The 23,934-nt window shown below is 35.2% G+C and overlaps 1 protein-coding gene across 2 annotated transcripts; it reads right to left on the bottom strand.

Annotated features, from left to right (window-relative positions):
- Positions 1-550: 550 nt before the first annotated feature.
- Positions 551-23,868, bottom strand: LOC106065613 (uncharacterized). 2 transcript variants are annotated; one of them, XR_008776703.1, is made up of 23 exons: positions 23,750-23,868; positions 22,001-22,053; positions 17,074-17,167; positions 16,849-16,926; positions 16,588-16,653; positions 16,365-16,469; positions 15,858-16,110; positions 15,015-15,188; positions 14,651-14,750; positions 14,314-14,425; positions 13,989-14,162; positions 12,909-12,991; positions 12,471-12,546; positions 11,585-11,689; positions 10,694-10,897; positions 9,869-9,995; positions 8,513-8,726; positions 7,979-8,114; positions 7,556-7,666; positions 6,756-6,868; positions 6,282-6,384; positions 1,350-3,996; positions 551-1,311 (listed from the first exon to the last, which is right to left on the bottom strand). XR_008776703.1 is itself a non-coding variant. In XM_056021652.1 (22 exons), the coding sequence occupies exons 1-22, from the start codon at positions 23,789-23,791 to the stop codon at positions 3,805-3,807; spliced, it is 2,715 nt and encodes a 904-aa protein (XP_055877627.1). In that variant the 5' UTR covers positions 23,792-23,868; the 3' UTR covers positions 551-3,804. The 2 variants fall into 2 exon arrangements, 1 of the variants encoding a protein (XP_055877627.1); XM_056021652.1 differs by having other exon boundaries at positions 551-3,996.
- Positions 23,869-23,934: the final 66 nt, after the last annotated feature.

Consider the following 23,934-nt stretch of genomic DNA (forward strand, 5'->3'; position numbering starts at 1 on the left):
TCTAATGGGTACCTGACACTAGTTGGGGAAAAGTAAAGGCCGTAGGTCGTTGTGCTGGCCACGACATCGTTTACTGTAGGCCACATGAAAAGATGACCTTTACATCATCTGCCCTATAGACCACAAAGTCTGAAAGTGGAACTTTTACTTTTTTTTAAGAGAGTAGGAGGTGATGTAATGTTTTAAAAACAATTGCTTCTGTCCAATGAATTGAAGTCAGATCTGAAACTAACACGTTCATAGTTCAAATCTTGTTTCAGCCTGAAATGTTAGAGACTGATCTCTCTTCTAATGTTATCCAACATTGTAGGGTAATGTTCATGTAACACCATTCACATTATGCTGGCCTTGATTATCATTGGTCCCAAAAGCCAACTTATCATTGACAACTTGGACCAGAAAATGTCTAGCAACTTAACTTATGAAATTAGGAAGTTTATGACAATTTAACAAACCATACATAACATTACAGACATTGAAACAAAATTGTCAATAGATAATTGAATAACACCAAACGTCTATGTAAAAAAAAAATAACAAAAGAACTAAGTGTTTTCAAGAAATCTTTTCTTTATTTCAACTGGTCAGTCTAATGATGGTCACTCAACAAGACCAGCACTAGGTGCTAGGCTAACTAGCCCAGATCTCTCTGTTCAGTTATCAACAGATTGTTAAATATCAATTGTGTTAAATAGACACACACCTGTATATCAAAGACAAACTAGTCATTAGAAGGTTACATACCTGCCTAAATAAAATCTAAACTAATACAGTTTGAAATTAAAATTGGTGAAGATTAAATACCCCCCCCCCCCCAGTTACACTTAAAAACATGTTCACATTGGCTGCTAGGTTGCATTAAAAAATGTAAACAACTTTGTTTGGCAGCATTCAATCTCACTTAAAAGGCTAGACATTGGCCTTATGACTCAAAAACATTTTGAATTCAAATTTTAGTTGATATGTTAGGAAGCTTACAAAATAATTGTATGGATTATTTCACTAGATCCCCTAATGTTGATGTACATGTAAATCAAACACACAGTTTCACAACAGATTGTAACACCTTTCCCAACACAGTTTTACTAGAGATATAAAACCCAAACATAAATTGTAGAACATCTCTGTAATGATACCTTGCCCATTCTTTTCTTGACAACCACAGACTACTTACAAATGTCAATGTGTGACCTAATGTTTAAAATATGTCTTCACAGTGTCAATGTGTGACCTACTGTTTAAAATATGTCTTCACAGTGTCAATGTGTGACCTACTGTTTAAAATATGTCTTCACAGTGTCAATGTGTGACCTACTGTTTAAAATGTCTTCACAGTGTCAATGTGTGACCTAATGTTTAAAATATGTCTTCACAGTGTCAATGTGTGACCTAATGTTTAAAATATGTCTTCACAATGTCAATGTGTGACCTACTGTTTAAAATATGTCTTCACAGTGTCAATGTGTGACCTACTGTTTAAAATATGTCTTCACAGTGTCAATGTGTGACCTAATGTTTAAAATATGTCTTCACAGTGTCAATGTGTGACCTAATGTTTAAAATATGTCTTCACAGTGTCAATGTGTGACCTACTGTTTAAAATGTCTTCACTGTTTCAAGGTGTGCCCTAATGTTTAAAATATGTCTTCACAGTGTCAATGTGTGACCTACTGTTTAAACTATGTCTTCACAGTGTCAATGTGTGGCCTACTGTTTAAACTATGTCTTCACAGTGTCAATGTGTGACCTAATGTTTAAACTATGTCTTCACAGTGTCAATGTGTGACCTACTGTTTAAACTATGTCTTCACAGTGTCAATGTGTGACCTAATGTTTAAACTATGTCTTCACAGTGTCAATGTGTGACCTAATGTTTAAAATATGCCATTACAATGTATTCTGTCTCTCAACAATGTCCATGTTTGACTACAGTCCATGTATTGTCTCCACTATATCAATGTGTGTCTATTTCTTTTCCAAATGTCTGTGTGTGTCTTAACAATGTCTCTGTAAGTGTTTCTATCATGTCTTTATGTCTCAATACAATGTTTTTTTAAATGTGTATCTCCAAAATGTCTTTGTCTCCGAAATGCCTGTGTCTGAAGACTAGCTTTGTGTCTCAGTAGCTTCTCTGCTGTGTCTCTCCAATGTCAAAATGTAATACAAGTCTTCCAACAATTAAATATCATCTAATTACATCACAGCACTCATACAGGTCAAAGGTTATGATTATTATAATGATATGCAAAAAATGTTTAGTATTCCATGTGTTGTAAATACATCTTCACCCTCCAGCACAGAAGACTTAGAAGAGGTAAAGTTTAAAAAAAAAAAACAACACTTTGCTAGGCACTGACCTAAACAAAATACACAATGAGCTGAAACTGTTCCTGGGTGTAAGGTTGAGGGACTGGGGAGTTCAAAGACTAGAAGTTGGGTTCTGAATACACAACATACAACACTTCAACATAGACTCATGGTCTACCCAGGACACCTGAACAAAAAATAGAAAGTAGCACCTTGTTCTTTGAGCCCTTATTGACCTAGTCAATTAGTTAAACTAAAAATAAGTTTTTTTAAAGACCACCTCCCCCAACACACCCTACCACAGAACTTAAAATTGACATTTGGTCACTGGAGTTGAACACACGCAATTATACTGATCCAGCATAACCTTTAACCTAAAAGCTGGTGGACAGCTAATGAAAGACAAAAAAAAAAAAAAGATTGCTAAGTGATATGGAAACAGGATGTCAGATTTCCAGCTTGTTCAACTAGCAACTAAACACATTTTTCTTGAAGTTAACAAAATTAATTCCAAAACACTTTGCCAAGTTAAAACAAAACAAAATTAAATAACAAAACACAAATGTTTTAGTCTAGAAGATTCCAATGTCAAAAGTTCTGAAACAAAAACAGTTTCAAATGTTTATACAAACTCAACATAAAATCTGATATGTGAATAGAGATGTTGACTTCCTACACTTGTACTGCGGCAGCAACCCACAATGTTAGTTTTATTAACATCAATAACAAACATTGTATATAGTCCAGAAAGACTTCTTGTTCTTCTAGACAAATTGGGCCAGTCAACATAAATAGGTATAAAAAAAAAAGAATGTCCTAGTAGTTTTAAATGAAATTACATGACAGTGAGTGTAGATAAGATCCAATTCAACAGGAACAAAAACAATAAACACTTTGTAAATAGCAAATTACTTTATAACAATAGAAACTTGTTTCTACAAGTGATTTATGTCAATATAGTTTGTAATCATTAATAGTCGCTTAAAATTATAAGCTTTAAGTTTTATCTAAAAAAAAAATAATAAAAGAAAGGGGGGAGGTCAGTGAGTTAAATTGTTATTGATAAGAGTTTATTCTTTAACTCAACACAGACTGAGCTGCTGGTGCCAGACACAGTTAAGAAATGAAGCTACAAGTTTGTAGTTAGTAATGTTCAGACATGAAAACAGTCGAGAGAGAACTTGAATGTTGCATGCACATAATATCTGGGTCGGGTAATAAATAAAAGTGCATCATTTCAATGTGAAATTGTTTTGAAGTCCAAATCATTTCAATCGACAGAATGTGCTGAAAATAAAATTGTTTGAAGTCCAAATCATTTCAATCCACAGAATGTGCTGAAAATAAAATTGTTTGAAGTCCAAATCATTTCAATCCACAGAATGTGCTGAAAATAAAATTGTTTGTTTCAAAGAAAGAAAAAAAGATATCACAAGTCCTATGGCACAAAGTGCAAGGGGGAGTGAGCTACAAAGAATAGGAAAACATTGGCCAATATCACGAGGCGAAAAAGAAATTGAGAGCTCTGTTGATATCATAGTCAGCTGCTAAGGCTATTCGGGTCAGTTCTTCCCGAGGGGTGCTGTCCCCTAATATCACCATCAGGTCTTGGATGCACGACTCAAGCCTGGAAGCATCCTCAACAAAAGGTAAGTCTTCAGATGAACTGGAGGTGGACAAGTCCAAACCCTGAAAATCAATTTTTTTTAATAATAAAATTGTTAATATATCACAAAGAGTTGAAAGTCAACAAGTCAAGTCCTACTACATTATAATCCTCTAGCATGAGTTACACTGTTAAATCTAAAACTGTAATTACAATAGAAATAATGTAAAGGAACAAAAAAGTTGAAGATTCGTTTTAAATATGAACTACTGTTAAATCATTTAATGGATATGTCTTCGTAGATTAAGGATGCATGCAGTGATTCACATAACTATGCAAACCCAGTTGTGACCTGCATATTTTCCTGCATCTCGCTAAACAAACATGTTGTCTGCTGGTGGTTTACATAAAGTTTTTTTTCATTTACGACAAAAAAAACAACATCTATTGGTAAAGTATGTGAAGGATATGGTGCAATGTTCAAGATATGAATGCATAGACTACAAAGTGTAATGACCAATCATCTGGGTTTACAATGTTGTATCTCTGTGGGGGTAGGAGTTCAATTGAAATTCACCCATTGTTACGTGCGCAGCATAGTGTGAATGTGGAATGATGCGAATGCATGTTGAAAGGGTTAGAGAGAAGAAGAATCCAAAATGGAGGAATGTAAATGAAGTTATTGTTGATATATTATTAAAGTCTTCATCATCTACTAAATATATATGAGTCTATTGGTGTATAATTAAGAGTCTCATCTGCTCGTAACACCCACAAAGCTTTTTTTTTCTTCTTTTTAGTGCATTGTAATGTAAGTGTTTTTATTTCTCTTTCTTTACTATCTATATATATATAATTCTCTTCATGGTTCAAGAATTTGGACAAAAAGTAAAGGAAAGATCACTCTTTTATTTCTAGAGTTACCCTACAAAAAAAAAAGAAGGGGGAAGAATAGCAGGGATGAACTTAACCGTTGTGATCAAGAAGTCATGAAAAGATCACTCTTTTTTATTTCTACCCCACATAGTTTTAGCGGAAAAAAAAAAGGGGGAAGGGGAGGAGAACAAGTAATCTACTCTGTATTCACCCGTCACTAAATAGCAGGCCCTATGCGAAACGAATTTCGGGGGGCCAAGTTTGGGAAAGGATATGGATAATAAGTGAAATTTAAGAGTTTGTATTAGAAAAGAAATTCGTCTTTGCATTTTATTCATTCTTTACTACGTACAGAACTACTTTACGAGTCTTGCATGTAGCGAAGTCATACAGTATATCATAAAAATTTTATTTCCTACATAGATCACGCTTAATAGCAAGAATTACCAAATGTTTCAATCTATCTACGAGAATTGCTGACCTCAAGTAATTCTTCATTAGTTTGAGGCGTGAGAGGCTTCTTTCACTAGATTCAAAAATTTCGGGTATTGCATAATGCTGTTTTTTTTTTATCGCACGTAGGATTGGCGTTTTTCATATTGAATGACACCCCAAAATGACAATTTTTGTCTATATATTTCAGGAGATTTATATGAGTTTTCAAAAGATTTTAATAATTTCTGGAGATTTCCAGGACTTTTTCATATATTTTGTAATTTCAGCTCCTGGTAAATCAGGAGGCTGCAGAACATCTGTTATAAGTTATAAAATGGTTTAATTTAATAATTTACACCTATGACAGTGCAGGTCCCACTGAGATCGCATATGTTGTGGTGCACTAAGGCCGACCCTGCAAAATAGCCACCGGTCGACTAGTTTATTATATTAGTCTTCTTAGTCTTCAACTATTACACATTATTTGTGATCACTGATGTAAGCCACTGTAGTTTGTAGAAGAAAAAAATAATTTATGGAAAAAATGATTCAGACAATGTTAATTACCCGATCCATAACAAAGATTCCTTTATAGTTGATAAATATATATACAGAGTTTGATTAAAGCTTTACATCAGAATTAAATTATTTTATTTGACTTTATCTTTAAATTCTGCTGAAACAATCTTAGTATTTTCATTTCCTCCCATGCTTATGGCATTCTCAGTGCACTATGATCCCATTACTTTTTGTGGACCAGCTAGAGGGGAGCAAGTTGGGGGGGGGGGGGGGGATATAGGAAAAGCTTTCTTTTCAAAAGCAATTTGAAAAAAAAAAAAGGTAGTCTGAATTTGAACTTGAGTCTCCCAGATGGAATGCAGACTTTTTAGCCACTAAGCTATCCAAGTAGTTATAAAAATATAACATTTTAGCCTTTGTTAGTTTGAAAATTTTAGCAAAGGACCTAATTAAGGATATAAAATTTTAAACACTCTCAGGATAACAAAACCAATTCTGTTGGTATATATGAAATCAATGTTATTTATCTTGAACTTACCCTATCAATATTAGCTACCAACTCATCCACTTCGCTCATGCTCGATGTTGAACTGGGTGTCCCTAAGTTGTGGCCCCTGGCTGTTGTCCTTTTAGGCTCCAACCTGTTAAAAAAACATTTGTAAATAAGTTGAAGCTCACTTTCTAGACACTATACAAAATTCAAGACACTAGTCTCATACATGACAATGTACACATGGACAACAGCAAGAGGACAGTTGTCTGAGATTGAACCTTACTTTCTTAACTCTAGACACAACTCAAGCAAGACACTAGTCTCATACATGACATGGCAACGTACACATGGACAACAGCAAGAGGACAGTTGTCTGAGATTGAAACAGGTTGAACCTTACTTTCTTAACCCAAGACATAACTCAAACAAGACACTAGTCTCATACATGGCAGCATACACCTGGACAACAGCAAGAGGACAGGTCTCTGAGTTTCAAATAAGACAAGTTTTCAACTTTACCCTTGCCATATGATGGCTTCCTCCAACTCCTCCTTCAGGTAGTCAGGCAAGTCGTCAAAGATTTCACTCTTTCTGATTTCTTCATGTGTTATGACATAATTCAAGGCAGAGTCCTGTACGAGCAAAGTAAAGGATACTTCATTAAATAAAAGGCTACTTCATTAAGTAAAAGGATACTTCATAAGTAAACGGGTACTTCATTAAGTAAACAGCTACTTCATTAAGTAAAAGGCTACTTCATTAAGACACTTTTAAAGTGTTCTTTAAAGCATAAATAACCAAACCTGATCTTACAAAAAAAATTGTTTTAGAAAAAAAAAGGGAGATCAGAGGGATTACACAGTAAAAGAAGAAAATTAAAACAGTAAGAAAAAGATTTTCTGTCTGGTACACTTTTAACCATTAAAATAAAATCTTTACTTTTCTGCCAGGACATAAATATATTTCAACAAATGCTCAAATTTATGAAATAGATCCATGAGTAATGTTCCATGTTGAATGTTTGCAGGAAAAAAGAATTTCAAAGTAAATTTAGTGAACCTATAAAGTGAAAGTCTCACAAGTTATGGGAAGTTTCACCATTTGTTAAATAATTACTAGGAACTGACCTACCTTAATTACTGGAATCAAAATAAGGTTCAAAATTCATAGCATTCAATATATACCATTACACCACTCTGATAAGTCATCACCATCATAAAAGCAAGGTTTACCTGATGGTGTTTAATTTTATTTTCTATCACTTTCTGATCTCCTGGTTATAATAGATGTGGGTATAGACATAATAACAAAGTACTTACTCTCAAATGTCTGGTGTTGAGATGATCAGCAAGGTTCAGAAGGCACAGTGCATTATCTTCATTCAAATGTTGTTTTAATTCATGTTCACATAGGTGTTTCAAATTGTCCATCTGACGTAAACACACAAACAGTAGATGATAAAATATAAACACACCAACTTAAGAAAAATAAAACATAAACACACCAACATTACAATATAGGACATAAACACATAAGCATTAGAAGACAGGACCTAAACACATTAACATTAGAAGATAAAATATAACAAGTCAACATTCAAAGTTAAAACATAAATACACCAACATTAGATACCAATAATTAAAGTTAAAAAAACTACTATTTCAGGAGTGCAATGTAGGAATTCTAATGTCTGCATTAAATGCTTAAATTATCCAAGCAACTCAATAGACTAATAGACTAACCTCATATCTATCACACAGGGTCATTAGATCTGCTAGTTGTTCTGTGGTCAATCCACTTGTGTCCAAATGCGATGAATACAGAGCTTCTAAAAATCTTGTGAATATTTCTGGTTGCATATCATGAACAACAATTTTTCTAAACAAACAAACAGAGTAAGTCTCTCTTACACAAAGGAAACTTGATGGACAACATTTGAATGTGTGGAAAACAAAATTAAGATTAAACACACACAAAATGTCATCACAATACAATCATAACACATACAACACACCACTGAATAAATTAATCACAGGATAAACAATCACAGGATACACAATCACATGATACACAATCACATGATACACAATCACATGATACATAGTCACAGGATACACAATCACAGGATACACAATCACAGGATACATAGTCACAGGATACACAATCACAGGATACATAGTCACAGGATACATAGTCACAGGATACATAGTCACAGGATACATAGTCACAGGATACATAATCAATACACAAATAGTTGTAAGACTAAATCCACCAACCTGTCAATAGCTTCTTTCATTCCACTAAGTAAAGCCCTCCGAAACCAATCACAATGTGCCGCTACTATGACCCTGTGTGCCCTGATCTCATAAACTTCCTTCAACGAGTCCTCAGAACTTCTTCTCATTACATCTCCTGAACATCTCTCAGACTCAGCACCAGCGCCATCTTCTATATAGTTCGCCGTGTGGTCAATGATGATGTCCCCACCTTCTGTAAACAAAGTCAAACAAATTAGTGGCCACTTTTTTCTTTGTCTCTAAACCTTTCAGGAGATGAAGTGTTTCAATTTGATTCAATTCAGCTATATAAACTGTTCTTATTCTTAAAAAAAACCTACTCTCCTGCAGAGCACCAGCACCAGGTGGAAGAAAAAAGAAGGCAGGTTAACAAAATAAACATCAAGGGCAAAATTGGACCTCATGGGGATTTTCTAAAGGAAGACGTCAAGAAGAGAGCACTATCTGTCTGTGACATTTGACCTCTCAAGAGATTATCTTTCCTTTTGCAATTTTGAGAGGGGTATACCTCTTTCATTGCTGGGATGAAAGCCTGGCTGTAAATTTGTGAGAACTAGGCTGTGAATTGGTGAGAACTAGGCTGTGAATTGATGAGAACTGGGCTGTAAATTGGTGAGAACTAGGCTGTAAATTTGTGAGAACTGGGCTGTAAATTTGTGAGAACTGGGCTGTAAATTTGTGAGAACTAGGCTGTAAATTGGTGAGAAATGGGCAGTACATTTGTGAGAACCAGGCTGTAAATTGGTGAGAACTGGGCTGTAAATTGGTGAGAACTGGGTTTTCCAAATGCCTGTACTCGCCGCTCTTCTTTTCTGACTTGATCCAAAAGGTCAGATCATTAAGGCAATTTGGGGACTGGTGGGTGCAGGAGTTTGCCAGAGAACAGTGGGGTCTAACCACTGACTTTCAGCCTACAATGCTCCAAAGCCAGCCTTCATTTGCTATAGGTTAATAGCCTGACTACCCTTGCGTCCTAGTAAGGTCAAGGCTACAGGGGGATGTAGCCCAAACAGAGAGTGATTAAGAAAACCTCTTAATATGAGACCTCAAGAAAACTAACCCATGGTCCAGTGCTATTAAAGAAATAATGTGACTGTAGAATAAGTGCATCAGCTAGCTCTTACATTAGCAATCAGATACTAACACTAGCAATCAGGGTCTAACACTAGCAATCAAATACATATGTTTAGTATGGTGTATAAATACCAGATGAAGAAAAAAATTTCTTCGATTTTTTTTTAACTTAAAGAGAGCTCAGAAATTGAGCAAGTTTGCTATGTAGTTCAATATTCAAATTGTTCACTATAGGACAAGACTGAATCATTTGAGATTTACCTTGTAAATTGACCACTTCAAAAATCATGTCTGTGTTATAGCCCTGACGAAACAAATCCAAAGCTCGTTTGGCTGTGAGACTGTGTCCAGCAGTTGGGGAAACACAAAGAGACTCGATGCAGTTCAACTGGCAATGACACACAAAAAGTTGGTAATGACACAATCAACATTTTATCTCTGCATACTCAGAATATCATCTTTCCAAATTGATTAAATAATAGACACATACAAATCACAATGAGATAAAGAAGATACTTGTGTTTGAACTAACCAACAGAAAGTGACATTTTGTTTAAAGAGATAATAAATAATCAATCAATAATAATGCTAAAAGTTGTGAGAAAAAAATATCTCCAACTGAAGGCCAAACAATAAAGAGACTTCTGAAATGAAGTCACACAATGTCTACACTGAGATATCTCATAATTCTTTTAGCGCATAACCTTAACATCAACCTTCTCTACTGTTTTAAAGCTTCGATTCATTCAGGTTTTTGTTCAGCATGTTTCCCGATAATAACTGGCTGGGTAGCAAATGTTTCTTTTAAGCTGTATATCTGGTTAAAAAAAATGTTTTCAATAATATACATTGTTTTCAAAACTTCATTTGACGACATTTCGGATTTGGCCAGGGGAGGGGGGGGGGGGGGGAATGCAAAAATACAACAAAATATCATAGACCTACATTTTTCTTTTTTTTCCCACAGCTAACTGATAATTTTAGAATGCACATAATGTTTGTTATTCTAACAAAAGTCCTTGAGTTTGCGCTATGAAGGTCTGTATGTGTAAGTAAACAGACTAGTTGTAAAATGTTATTATATACCTGTGCATATTTTGATGTCTTGTTGTTAGAACTAGCTGATATATCCTTTGAAGAAGTAGACTGTTGGGTGTTGTCAGACGGAGATTTTAGACCCAATGTAACAAGGGAGGCAACAAATTGTTCGCTGCGGACAATATCACACATTTCATCAATCATGGGCTGGAGAGCTGACCTATTTAACTGAACCTTGGCCAGCCCCCATGACTGCAAGGAAAACAAGTCATTGAAAATAAATATATAATTTGACAATAACTTTTTTTATGTTGGCCCATGCAGAAGTCTCTAAAGCTAATTTCTAATTTCTAGCTACCAAATAAAACATTTGAAACAAAAGTCTTAATGGACCTCATCCAACCACCGTAAACCAACAATAAATAGTCATGTGATAATATTAATAAAACAACGAAAAGAAACTATCACGTGATAGCCATTGTATATTAAAATTAGATCTTAATGTGTATAGAAGAGATAGAGAATCACACGGCTAAATGTTGTTTGTTTATGATTGGTGAATGAGGTTCATTGGTTTCTTGTGTAACGATTGACTTTTACAAAAATTTTGTTTCCAGACTTCTGAATCATTCCCATGTATCATTGACACATAGAAATACAAATAAAAAAACGGCTACATAACTGCCTAAAAATTAGTAAAATTTTTAGACGATGCCTTCTATCCATAGAGAGAGCTTACTGCCCTATGGGCAGAATGGCACCGGAGGACCTAAGTCTAAGTGCCTCTACATTTAAACTAGTAGGGCTAGAACAAAAAGTATTATCTAGAGGTTAGCTAATGATTATTTCAATTAGAAATGAGCATGCAATATAAAATAAAGAAAAAACAACAAACGAGACCAGCCCAATGACAATGAACAAAGCAAATTTGTTTCTCACCACTCTGGAGGTGGCCATTTTAAAGAGATATTTCCACTCCTTCCATGTGACTTTCTCATCTAGAGCAAAAATAATTTCTTTCAATCGGATCACAAAAGAAGGAAACTGAAAACAAAGGACATTCAAATCTGTTACAAAATATCAATGGATGTGAAGCAAGAATTTTTTTTTTTATTTTCAATATATAAATGGTACAAATGACAGAATTATAAAGCATGTGTACACTAGACAATTATAGCGTCCTGGTGGATCCTACGATTTCTCTATTTGTAATCTCTATGTCCCAGAATCTGACATGTTTTGGGCAGGAGTGTCAAGTAAAGGTCATTGCGCTAGTATGATCATATCTTGTTCTCTGTAGGTCACAGAAATATCTAATTCATCTGCAATTTAAATATTTCTTTTTTTGTTGTTATGCATACTTACATCTCATTTACCTATTATTAAATAAGTTTAAATTCATTCTAATAATTATTTATTCTGAAGCCATATACCGGTATAACATATATTCTAATTGTTTAGTGCATGCATTTTATGTTGTTCAGACTCCAAAAAACTGGTAGCTGGGTGGTAAAGTGCTTGACTTCTGAACCAAGGACCAGAGGGTTTCAATCTCTGTGAAGAATGGAATTTTAAATTTCATGATTTTTAGGGTGCCCCTGGGTCCACCCAACTCTATAATTGGTACTTGTAAAGTAAGGGCATTTGGTTGTTATACTGGCTACATGACACCCTCATTAACCACTTGCCCCATAGATAGCTTGAAAGGGGTACTTTATTATTACTTTAGACTCCATACATGTCAAATGTACTCAGCAAGATATTTTATATAGCATGCTTTGGGCTTAGTTAAATCATAATTGTATCAATGACCTGATGAACTAACCTCGTCTACCAAATGAATTAAAGACTGTGACACTGATCTCACTTTGTCAGGTTGACTTTTCATGTTGAAGTTATCTCTGGGGATGGTGACATAGAACATTCAAAATAAAAATACAAAATTCAACAGAAGATAGTACTGAACATTCTTTCACTGTAGCACTTCTATGCACAGGAATGGGATTTATAAAGAAGCTTAAAATTCTTTTAAAATAATTTTGTACTTTATGACTTGAGTACATTAATGAGTTAAAACTTGCTAGCAAGTCACACAGTCTAATCAATGGGTTATGAAACAAGATCAGTAGTATTTTTTTTAAGTTCCAGTTACCTCAGCCTGGACTTGGAAATTGAACCAAAGACTCTTGAGTGAACTAGTTTAGTGTTACTAGGAGTAAAAAAAAAATGTGACAACTTTCTTTGCTTAGAAAACCGCAGTTACCTTTTCTGACGTAGATGTAGAAAACTAGATGAGGTTCTGTCATGAAAGTGACGCAATTTCTTCAATTCTTTTAAATGCAAAGCCTGAAAGAAATTAATTTTTGTCTTTATTTAAATTATAAAACAAAAGCATGAAATATTTGGAGGCAAACTTTCATATCATATCTAACTAATGTACTGAGTAACACACTTTTTCTCTTCTTTCTTTTTCATTTCCACCATAAACAATAATGAGCGTTATTCTATTGTTCCTGTTTTAATCCAAATTCTGGTAAGATATTTAGTGTCGATAAAGTAACCAACACACAATCAAATTGGATCTAAAGTAAAAAGTGATGGAATATCCTGGGTTCAAATCCTAGTGATCTTTAGGGCGCCTCTGAGTCCACCCAGCTCTAATGGGCACCTGACATTAGTTGGGGTAAGGTGGTTGGTTGTTGTGCTGGCTACATGACGCCCTTGTTAACCATGGGCCACAGAAACAGATTTTCCTCATCTGCCTTATAGACTGCAAGGTCTGAAAAAGGGACTTTATTTTTATTTATTTACTTCTCTTCTGCTTTTCAGATCTTTACTGAAATATTTGATAGGCTCTGACATGATTTAGAGAGGGTGCTTTTATTAAAAAATAGCTTCCTGAAAATTGTATCACTCACATAATATTTTGTCCATAACCCCACCATTCCCTTTTATTGCACTTTTAATAAAACTGCCTGCCCGTGAAATCTACTACTCATAAAAATGGCACAGCAAGGTACTTGTGGACCCGGGTTTATGAATAGGATTGAGGGCCCCCCTCCCCTAAATTGAGTAGGCTATGATAAAAAAAAAATCTAGTCATCATATAGGCACCAGTACATACTTTTGCAGGCACTACCTTCTAGAAGAAAATGATGTTTTTACAGTCACTTCAGTTACAACTTCTTACAAGTAAGCCTAATAATATCATGAGACTCAATGCTTATACAACAGGTGTTTCATATTAACAAACAAATGATGTCAGGCTAAATTCAGTGATTTAACCGAAATACAAAGAAAAGCAGATCATAAAAGCTAACAGCACATAATTAACAATTCTTACATGTTTTAGAGTTCGACCAAGGGCATCCCCTATTCCGCCTTTCTTAGGTTTGTCTGGCTTAGCTCCCTTTTCAGCCCCACCCTTATCATTGTTAGCGCTGGTGGAGATGGCCTGCTCCAAAGCAACTTTTGTTTCATTGGCAAATCTAGACATTGTATCTAGAATAGTCTCCATCTGTATATAGACAAGTTATTCATTAAAAGAAAGACAAGGCTAAGTAATAGAAGAAAGACAAGTATAAGATAATGATGACAGTCAGAACAGAACTGGACAATGTTAATAGAGAGTACATTAAGAGCATTTAATTAAGATATAGATGTCTGACCTCTGGCACCAGGTACGCAGCTATGTCTGTTCTCTGGTTCTGAGTCAGAGCTTGGAGATGAACTTTAATGGTGGTGAGCAAAGTTAGAAGTTGTTTCATAAAAATAGGAATTCTGGGAAATAAAATACAGTTGAGACAGCTAGCAGAAGTAAGGAAACAATAATTCAATGCAGTCTACAAATTAATGAAATAATAATTATAGGAATCCTGGGGAATTACAAATTGAATGTCTTCTAAATATGAAGAAACAATGAAACAAATGTATGGAACAGGTCCTACTAAGTCTACAACACAAGATACAATGAACAAGATACTATACAATAGATCAAATACATACCTGGATTTCACATATTTCATAAGTTCATATCTTTCTTCTCTAGACAATTCATACTTTCTCTTCGAGAACAAATCACACATAATAATCAATTTGGCGCAGGCTTCAAAGAAAAAATAATTTTACAAAAATTATAAACTGTATACATCAATAATAATAATAATAATTTATAGAGTGCTGTTAGCCAAAAATAGTATAAGCTTTAAAATCAATAACAATGGAACCTATATGCCCTAAAAAAAAAAAGAATGTAAGTCCTTTGTTTGGTCTAGACAATGCAAAGTCTATAAAAATTAAAAGAAAAAGCATAAAGCTTTGTGAAGAAATTCTGAAAGTGCTGAAAGTATTTGTCATGTGATGCACTTGCCTATAGCCTCTTCCCTTAGCGCTTGCCTAAAACTGTAACATAGTTTAGCTGGGTTGGACCACATTGTTCCTTCTAGTGTTACAGTCTCATGACCTTCCTCTCCTGCGGTGCCGCCAAATATATCATTGATGCGATCAGCACAGGCGTGGATGTCCGATACCAGTGTTTTCATTTCTGCCAGCAGAAAAGGTTTAGATTTCTGTTTAATTCATTTATGTTTAAAAAACTTTTCTAAGACTCTTAATGCATTTTCATTTTATGTCTAGTTATGGTTTCAGGCTTCACTTCACCACAGTATAGTTACACTAGACAAAAACCTAATTTGTAGTAAAAATCAGAAAGGGTTTTACATTTCCACTAGCGAATTTAATGGGTTTTATAAATGTTTTGAAAAATCAGAGAGAGGATAAAAAAAATTTAGATTTCAACCAAACATTTCAAGTCAAGTTTACTAGCACAACGAAAATTTAAATTTAAAATACTAATTAGAAAAAAAAAAGTAAACATTCTACACAGTCTAAAATTAATATTAAAATACTAATAAGATAAAAAATATTAAACAGTCTAAAATTGAGTAAGACAACTAAGGCACTGAGTTTTGTGCACTAAGGTCAAGGACAAAAGAAGGAGCAGAAGTGAGTGTACTGATTTATAATTAGATGTGTAGAACAAGATGCAAAGAGGGCTTGATGGACATGTACCCAACTATGGCTGTTGCTGCCATTTGCACTGCTGGCAGTCAATAGGATAAATCAAACACGTCAATGCGTATTTAACATATATGCACACAAAAAAAAAAATAATAATAATCGTGAAAAAGAAAATACTTTGTAAGAGTCTTACGCTGTGTAAGAGCTGTGTTTTTTAAAAACGTTTCACACAACTGTCCAAACTTGACAAAACCTGGCATCTTTCCAACCATTTTGATACACTTTTGGGCAGTTGTCTCTGACAGTCCCTGTGGCAAACACTCTGCGTAGAGATAGTGTAGTGTTGTTTGTAAAACATCTTCTGGCAGTCCAGTCAGTGGTGTTATTATGGCAGTCCAGTCCAACTCGGGAGCACTTAACTTCAAGATTATCGAATGTGCTTTGAACTAGAGAGAGATGAGAAAATGTTTATTGTAAAATAGTGTTGAAGGGATTGATGGGTTCATTCTGAAGGATGTCTCTAAGTTACAAGAATGAAAACAAAATTACAAATAATTTATCACGATAAGAGATGAGATAGATGAGGTAAGTAGTAAGCCAATCAGATAAAATTCTAATAGCTACTCCCTCAACCTAATGTTCTAACAATGCCGATGTCAAATATGTTTAAAAGCTCATATAAAAAAAAAACTTCCCCAACCTCTTTTCCAGTGTCAGCCCGCAGAATGACGTCAGAAAAATAACCATGTTCAAGGGCATTTAAGAAAGAATAAGGTTTATCCTCTTTTCTTGGACCTGATGAAACCTTCGCAAAATAAAACAAAACAAATTATGTTTAAAAAAAGTGTTTCGCAAATATTTTATTTCATTGAACTTTGATCTCTGTGCAATTAAATGAGGAGTAAATAGATCTAGATATTCACCTTCTGACACTGTAAGATACAACATTTTTCATAGGTCAGCAGCATGAGGTCATCCGAAATGTTCACCTGCACATCAAAAGGGATAAAGATGCCATGTATTACACACTAACACATTATAGACTGAGTTAATTATTAAAGTTAACTCTTTTTTTGTTCCTCTTATCTGTGATAAAAGGAAAGTACTTTATTTCTTTTCTTCAATATTGAGTAGTATTTTTGTGACGCATTCAGTTTGTTTATACAGTACAAAGATGTGATCACCTTAAACTCAACAACATGTCCAGCATATGTTCCGATAAATTTCAAAAGAGCCGGCTCCACCCCTGCAGCTGGACAGATCTGGTTTTAATTAACAAAGAAAAGTGAAGAAAAAATATTGTTTAATCAATGTTTACATAGAGAAAAAATTAAATAAATTTAAAAAGAATTAAAATTAATATGCTAATTTGTTAAATAATGAATAATTTTTTCAAACCATTATTATACCTCATACGTTTCACAGTTAAAGAAAGGAAGAGGTTCTGCTTCATCTGGAACTTGCCAGGAGACATCACCGTTTTCATCCAATATAAATTCAGTTCTGAAATTAGGTCACATAAATAAAAAATTAATAGTGATTGTTTGTTCACTCACTTCATATAACACAAGATAAGAAATAAAACAATCTGTTTCACAGCTAATACCTGAATCTATCGACAAAGTAAATGTATTATTTTCATACCTATACAATAAATCAAAAGTTATCTTAGCATGACTATACTCATCTACTAACTACATTTTCAAACCTATATTACATATTAACATTTGGACTAGTAGCAGAAGTATTCTTCTTCTTCTTCTAGCCAGCTTTATTGCTGCTGAGCTGTGAGCTCTTCTGCAGACTGTGGCAAGGGAAACTAGTTTGCAGTTTTCTTCAGTTGTTCAGCACTGCCGTACAGGGTGTTGGTTATGTTGGGCTGTAGTAGAAGTAGGGTCTGCCTAAGCAGAAGTATACAATAAATGTATATTCTTGGTATTCACACATAAAACCTTGGGGGAGCTACCACCTTCTACCAAGCGCGTCCCCAGGTGGCGGATAGGGGAAAGACCCTTAGATATAAGGGTTAGCTGTGAATAGCAAATAAACAGCCGCGGACCAACTGGTTTGCAGTCATGAAGGATGAGGTGAAGTATTCCAGTGGTTAGAATATTTACTAAAAACATCTCAGAAATCCAGGGAAATGATTGCAAAAAGCGAGTATAGGGCGCTCTAACTCTAAACCCGGGTAGATGAAACCCGTTAGCTAGGGATAGCAGTTCATCTAGGAGAGAAAACTCCGAAAATAAACACCTGCTGCCTTGCAGATGATCTTGGATGATCAAAGGCTATGGGAGCACACCCAGAAAGAAAAGCAGGCTGAAGTCGGAGTCAATGGGCCTCCTGGCGCATAACACATTGACACGCAACCTCATCTATGTTGGAGTTCAGTAACGATTCTAATAGATGTGGCGTCCTGCCTGTGGAATCCTGCCGCGCAGGTAGGGGGCCGGGCTCTCCGCCTCGAAGGAGCCCACACAAGCGAGCTGGTGGTTCTTCTATCTCTGCCTGTGGAGCCAGGAGCAGGGACAAGAAAGTAAATACTACTGGCCAACACTCCAAGACCAAAAGTCTAAAAATCTTACAATGGAACGCAGAGGGCATCCAAAAGAAAAAAGAAGCTCTAAAAATATTTCTGCATGAGAAAGAAATTGATGTAGCTTGCATCCAAGAAACTCATTTGAACAGTAATCTTCGTTTCTCCATTAGAGGCTACACCTGCATCAGACAAGATAGAGAAATCAGACCTAAAGGAGGAATCCTCACCCTCATTAAAAATGATATCCCTACCACAGACATAACTATGCCCAACTCCTCAGAATCAGAAATAATGGGAACTAAGCTAATTCTCCCAGATGGAAATATTAATCTATTTAACTGCTACTTCCCACCAGACAAGGAAATAGAGATTGACCACATTCAAATACCTGACCAAGAAGACTGTCTAATCTTAGGAGATATGAATAGTCACTCTCAGAGCTGGGGATACCCAGACCTAAATGCCAGGGGAGAAGAAATTGAAGAATGGCAAGCAGAGAACAGACTTATCTTGCTAAATAAACCTGAGGACAAACCAACCTTTTTTTCAAGAGCCTGGCTAACATCAACCACTCCAGATCTAGCCTTTGCAACAGACAACTTATCCAAATAGTGCACTAGAGAAGTTGCAGACCAGCTAGCCACCAGCGACCACAGACCCATATTGATCAGTATCGATACCTCCTTCAAAATATCAGAAAACTCCACCATCCCCAGATGGAACTACAAAAAAGCCAACTGGCACCTATTCTCAAAGCTCACAGACCTTTATACAACTTCAATACACTGCAAATCAAATCAGGTTAATAAGTCATTCTCAGCTTTCTCCAAAGCAATACTCCTAGCAGCTAAGGAATCAATTCCTAGAGGAGCAAGAAAAGATTATATCCCCAACTGGTCTGATCACCTTCAACAACTCCACAATGCCACTATTGAAGCCAGAAACACAGTAGAAAATAACCCTTGTATAGAAAATAACATAAATCTAAAAGCAGCTAACACAGTTTTCAGGAAAAATTACCTTTCCGCCATGAGGAAAAGTTGGCATGAAAAAACAGAACAACTAAACGTAGATAGAGATGGCCACAAACTCTGGCGTATAGCCAAATGTCTCAACCAGGAAGAAAACAGAACAACTCCTATAGTAATAGAAAAGGACAACAAACCCCTGAAAGGCCAAGAAGCAGCAAATGAATTCATTAAGTTTTTCCAAAGCGTAGGACAAATACAAATTAATGAAAGTAGAAATAAAGATGTAAACTCAGAAATCCAAGATAAATTTAAAGAAAACAATCCAGCTTACTCCTTGGGAATGACCACTAATCTTAAAATGAAGGAACTAGATGAATCCCTAAAAGCCCTCAAACCAAAACAAGCCCCGGGCCCAGACAAAATATCAAATGACATGCTTCTTCACTTGGGTCCTCAAGCCAAAAGAAAACTGCTACAATTATTCAATGCTAGCTGGAAATCTGGCAGAATTCCAAACATCTGGAAAAAAGCCATCATGATCCCTATACTAAAGCACGGTAAGCCAAGAAATAAACTGGATAGCTACCGTCCCATCAGCCTCACTAGCTGTACCTGCAAACTGATGGAAAGAGTGATAAATAGAAGGCTGACATGGATCCTTGAGTCAAATAACCTACTCACTGAAGCCCAGGCTGGCTTTAGAAAAGGCAGATCAACAGAAGATCAAATTGCCTTCATCACACAAGAAATAGAAGACGGCTTTCAAGAAAAGAAACCAACAACAATTGTGTGGGTTGACTTAGAAAAAGCATTTGACAAAGTCTGGGAACAAGGTCTCTTGCTCAAGCTAATCCAGCATCACATATCCCACAGAATGTACAACTGGATAAAGGAATACCTAAATAATAGAAAAGCCTTAGTTTGCATGCAAGGACAAAGAAGCCACACAGTGGGTATAAAAAATGGTGTCCCCCAAGGAGGAGTCCTATCCCCAACACTTTTCCTAATATTCATAAACGATCTAAATCAAAACCTACCCAAAAAAGTTAAGAGCAGCATGTATGCAGATGACCTTGCCTTAATTAGCACAGAAGAATATGTAGGAACATCGAAATTTCGATTACAAGATGCTCTTGATAAACTCAATAATTGGTCCAAAGACTGGGGCATGTCCATTAACACAAAAAAGACAACATATACCATATTCTCACTGTCAACAAAACAACAAACAATAAAATTAACATTAGATAAGGAAGCTTTAGAAAAAAATGACAGCCCTACTTATCTTGGAGTCACCTATGACCCGAGACTAACCTGGAAAAACCAAATAGATAAAACACAGAGTAAAGGCATCCAGAGACTATCCCTCTTGAAAAAATTAGCTGGCACAGATTGGGGAGCAAATCACAACATCCTGAAAAAGACCTATACCAGTTATGTAAGACCTGTACTAGAATATGGTGCCACAGCATGGGGCTCAGCAGCCCATACCAACCTTAGAAAAATAGACAAGGTTCAAAATATTGGTCTAAGGATAATGACAGGAGCAATCAAAACAACACCCATAAGAGCTATGGAGGAAACCGCTGCCCTGATCTCTCTGGATGAAAGAAGAGAAATAAAAATCATTTCCCAATTCACAAAATTGGAAACCTTGGAGAGGCACCCACTCAGAACAAAAATCCACAAAACTGGCACAAAAAACCGTCTCAAAAGGACCAATTTCATACAGGAATCTCTAAACCTAAAAAAGAAACACCAACTTGAAAAAATTACTCTGGAATCCTCGATACACTATAATGAATCTCCACCCTGGGACGAAAGCCCTCTTCCTACTATAAGGGACCATATTGAAAACATAAAAAGAAAATCTGATTACAGACTAACAGAGCTCAAGGAAATAGTGAACTGTTTTCTACATACCAATTACCCTAGCAATCAGTGGATCAGAGTTTACACGGATGGCTCATCCCATAAAGCCACCACAAATGGAGGAGCTGGAATACTTATCGAATGGCCAGATGGAGGAAAACTAGAAAAATCCTTTGCAACTGGAGAGCTCTCTGACAGTCACAGAGCAGAAAGGGAAGCACTAGCACTAGCTGCTACCATGCTAGCAAATCATCCAAGTTCCCCTCACAGTCAGATTGTCTTTCTAACAGACGCAAAAACAACCCTCCAAAGCCTGCAAAACTCTGATTCCCCTTATATTAAAAACCTCAGAACAGCACTCACAAAGCTCAACCACAACAGCAAAAAAACTGTCATTCAATGGATACCAGCTCACATACAACTAGCAGGAAATGAGAAGGCTGACACACTCGCCAAGAGTGGGAGAACAAGCTCACAAGTAAACTCTGCTCTCTATCCAGAAGAAATGAAGAAATTAATTGTAGATAAAATAAATGAGAAATGGACGAGCTCCCATCCAAATCACAAGAAAGATGATGCTTACTATAAGCTATCCCGACAAGACCAACGTCTAATCTTTCGACTCAGGACCGACACAACAGAATGCGACAACACATGTTCCGGAAGCTCAAAATTGGAACCAGTGAAATCTGCCCATGTGGAGTATCACCAGAAAATGCCGACCACGTCCTCCAAAACTGCTCTCTCTACCAAGAGGCCTGTATAAGACATTGGCCCCAAATCACCCCAATAGAAAGAAAACTATATGGAGAGCTCCCTGATTTGGAAACCACTGCGCAGTTCATCTCATGTATTGGTCTAGTCATATGAACACTCCAACATAACAATGAGAACGATGAAGAAGAAAAAACACATAAAACTTGTAAAATTTAATAAAGACAACTAAATACTTGCCCTTCAATTCCAGTTATTTCAACAACACCAGCTACAGTGACACATTCTGTTATCTGCATTTTTGAAATACATAATAGAATATATTTTGTACAAATAATTTTCAAATCGGTTAAAGAAAACTAAACTTTTTTTTTTACTTTCAGAGTAACCATCTCTTTTCTAAAATGAAGTTACTGTAGCTCAGAATTTATGATGTTATAGTCAGACCAGAAAAAAAAATATTTTTTTGGGGGGTTTAAATTAAAACGGAAGTCAAAGTATCTTTAGTCTATTGTGCCTGTGTCGAGATCCTATCTGGCTGATCAGGATGGACTGAAGGAAATCAATGAACTAGCATGGGTAGTATAGTCACTTTGAATCAGCTGGAGCTGCACTGTCTGGCCATATCACCCTATCAGCCCAGCCAGACCAATGGTTTATATCAGCATTTAAAATGGCTGAAAAGATTGCACTTTATTCAAGAAACATTGAAACTTAAAAATAAATATCAAAAAAAAAAAAAAGAAAGTAAAATACTGAAATAATACAATGACTTTTTATCTTTTTTTTTTTTTAGGACTGAAGCTGTGTTACATCTGTAAGTGACATTACTAAAACCATATTGAAGAAATCAGTAAATTCATTTGTAGGAAATATTACCACAGAAACCATTGGGTCAGAGTGTTCACGGGTAATTCCTAATATGAAGTTGTCAAAAAAAATTGTATAAAGTGGCAATGGCATTGGAGACAAACAAAATTCTGGACACTGATACTGACAGCTGCTCTACAAAGCAAAAATTGGGGAAGCAGCTAACCTTTTATGAACAATGCTCAAGATGTGTGTGTATCAAACCTTAGGAAACTGAGATATCATATCAAATCGTTCAGGACAGCAATTATAAGAATAAACAACAAGAACAAAATACAAGCCAGTATAAGTTATCCCACTTAAAAAACAGGACAAAATTTTTACCTCTGGACAGTGCAGAGTATATTTATATACATTTAATGATATATTTATTAAAAATAGATTATAGACCTATTGTTTAATTTAAAATGTATCATTTAGAATTTAGAACTATGAAACAATGGAATACAAAGCAATGTCAATTTATTAAATATTCACACACAATATAGATCATGATGCAAATGTATCAAAGTCAAAGTCATGATTATATCCATGAATTGTAACCAACACCAATGACAGTGTCAGTGATCACGAAACAAGCCTCTAACTCAGTACTGTACCTAGTAAGACCTAGTTATTTATGACTGTGAATTTGAGTAAGCAATATTAATATCAGAGTACATGCTAAGCACTTCTTTTAAACATCAACATGCATACTTTACTGTCTTTACTTTATTAAAGTTTTAAACTTTATAAAGATCATAGATCATTAGATGTAGACCTAGATCTAGATTCTAGATCTAGGTTTAGATTCTCTACTCTAGAATTAAGCTAAACCTAGATCTAGACTCTACATAGACTAGATCTATGTTAAATGATAATAAATGTTGTCAATATTATTATTATTATATATAATCAATATTGATTTCATTATTTGATTATTAATATTAAATAATATTATTGAAATAAAAAAAATCTTTGTTTACATTTCTTTTTTTAATTTTAAGAATTTTTTTTTGTTGCTATTTTGATCAACTATTTTAAAACAAAGTCTCATTAATATTATAATCAATTAAAATCGAACTGCACAGATATAGATACAATTGCTGGTTATCAATATTTGTTATATTTAGTATTTACCTTCCAAGTTCCATGGTAGACTACTTCCTCAACTGCAGCCATTTTAATGTTTACAGAATTCACGCATGCGTAAAGAATGTAAATATTATTATTTCCTTTTCATTTCGATCTTTACAAAAATCAGACTTACTCTAAAAGAATAATAGATCAATTATTTTTTAATCTTACGCAACTGGTATGCTAAA

The sequence above is a fragment of the Biomphalaria glabrata genome, chromosome 2, assembly GCF_947242115.1.
Source record: "Biomphalaria glabrata chromosome 2, xgBioGlab47.1, whole genome shotgun sequence".
Classification (NCBI taxonomy): Eukaryota; Metazoa; Mollusca; class Gastropoda; family Planorbidae; genus Biomphalaria; species Biomphalaria glabrata.

Excerpts from the sequence above, each read along its gene's own strand:
- LOC106065613 (XM_056021652.1), bottom strand. The coding sequence starts at position 23,791 with ATGGCTGCAGTTGAGGAAGTAGTCTACCATGGAACTTGGAAG. Across the intron at positions 14,751-15,014 it reads GCTAAGGGAAGAGGCTATAG|CCTGCGCCAAATTGATTATT; the intron begins GCAAGTGCATCA and ends TTTTCTTTGAAG. Across the intron at positions 6,869-7,555 it reads TCAACACCAGACATTTGAGA|GACTCTGCCTTGAATTATGT; the intron begins GTAAGTACTTTG and ends TTGCTCGTACAG.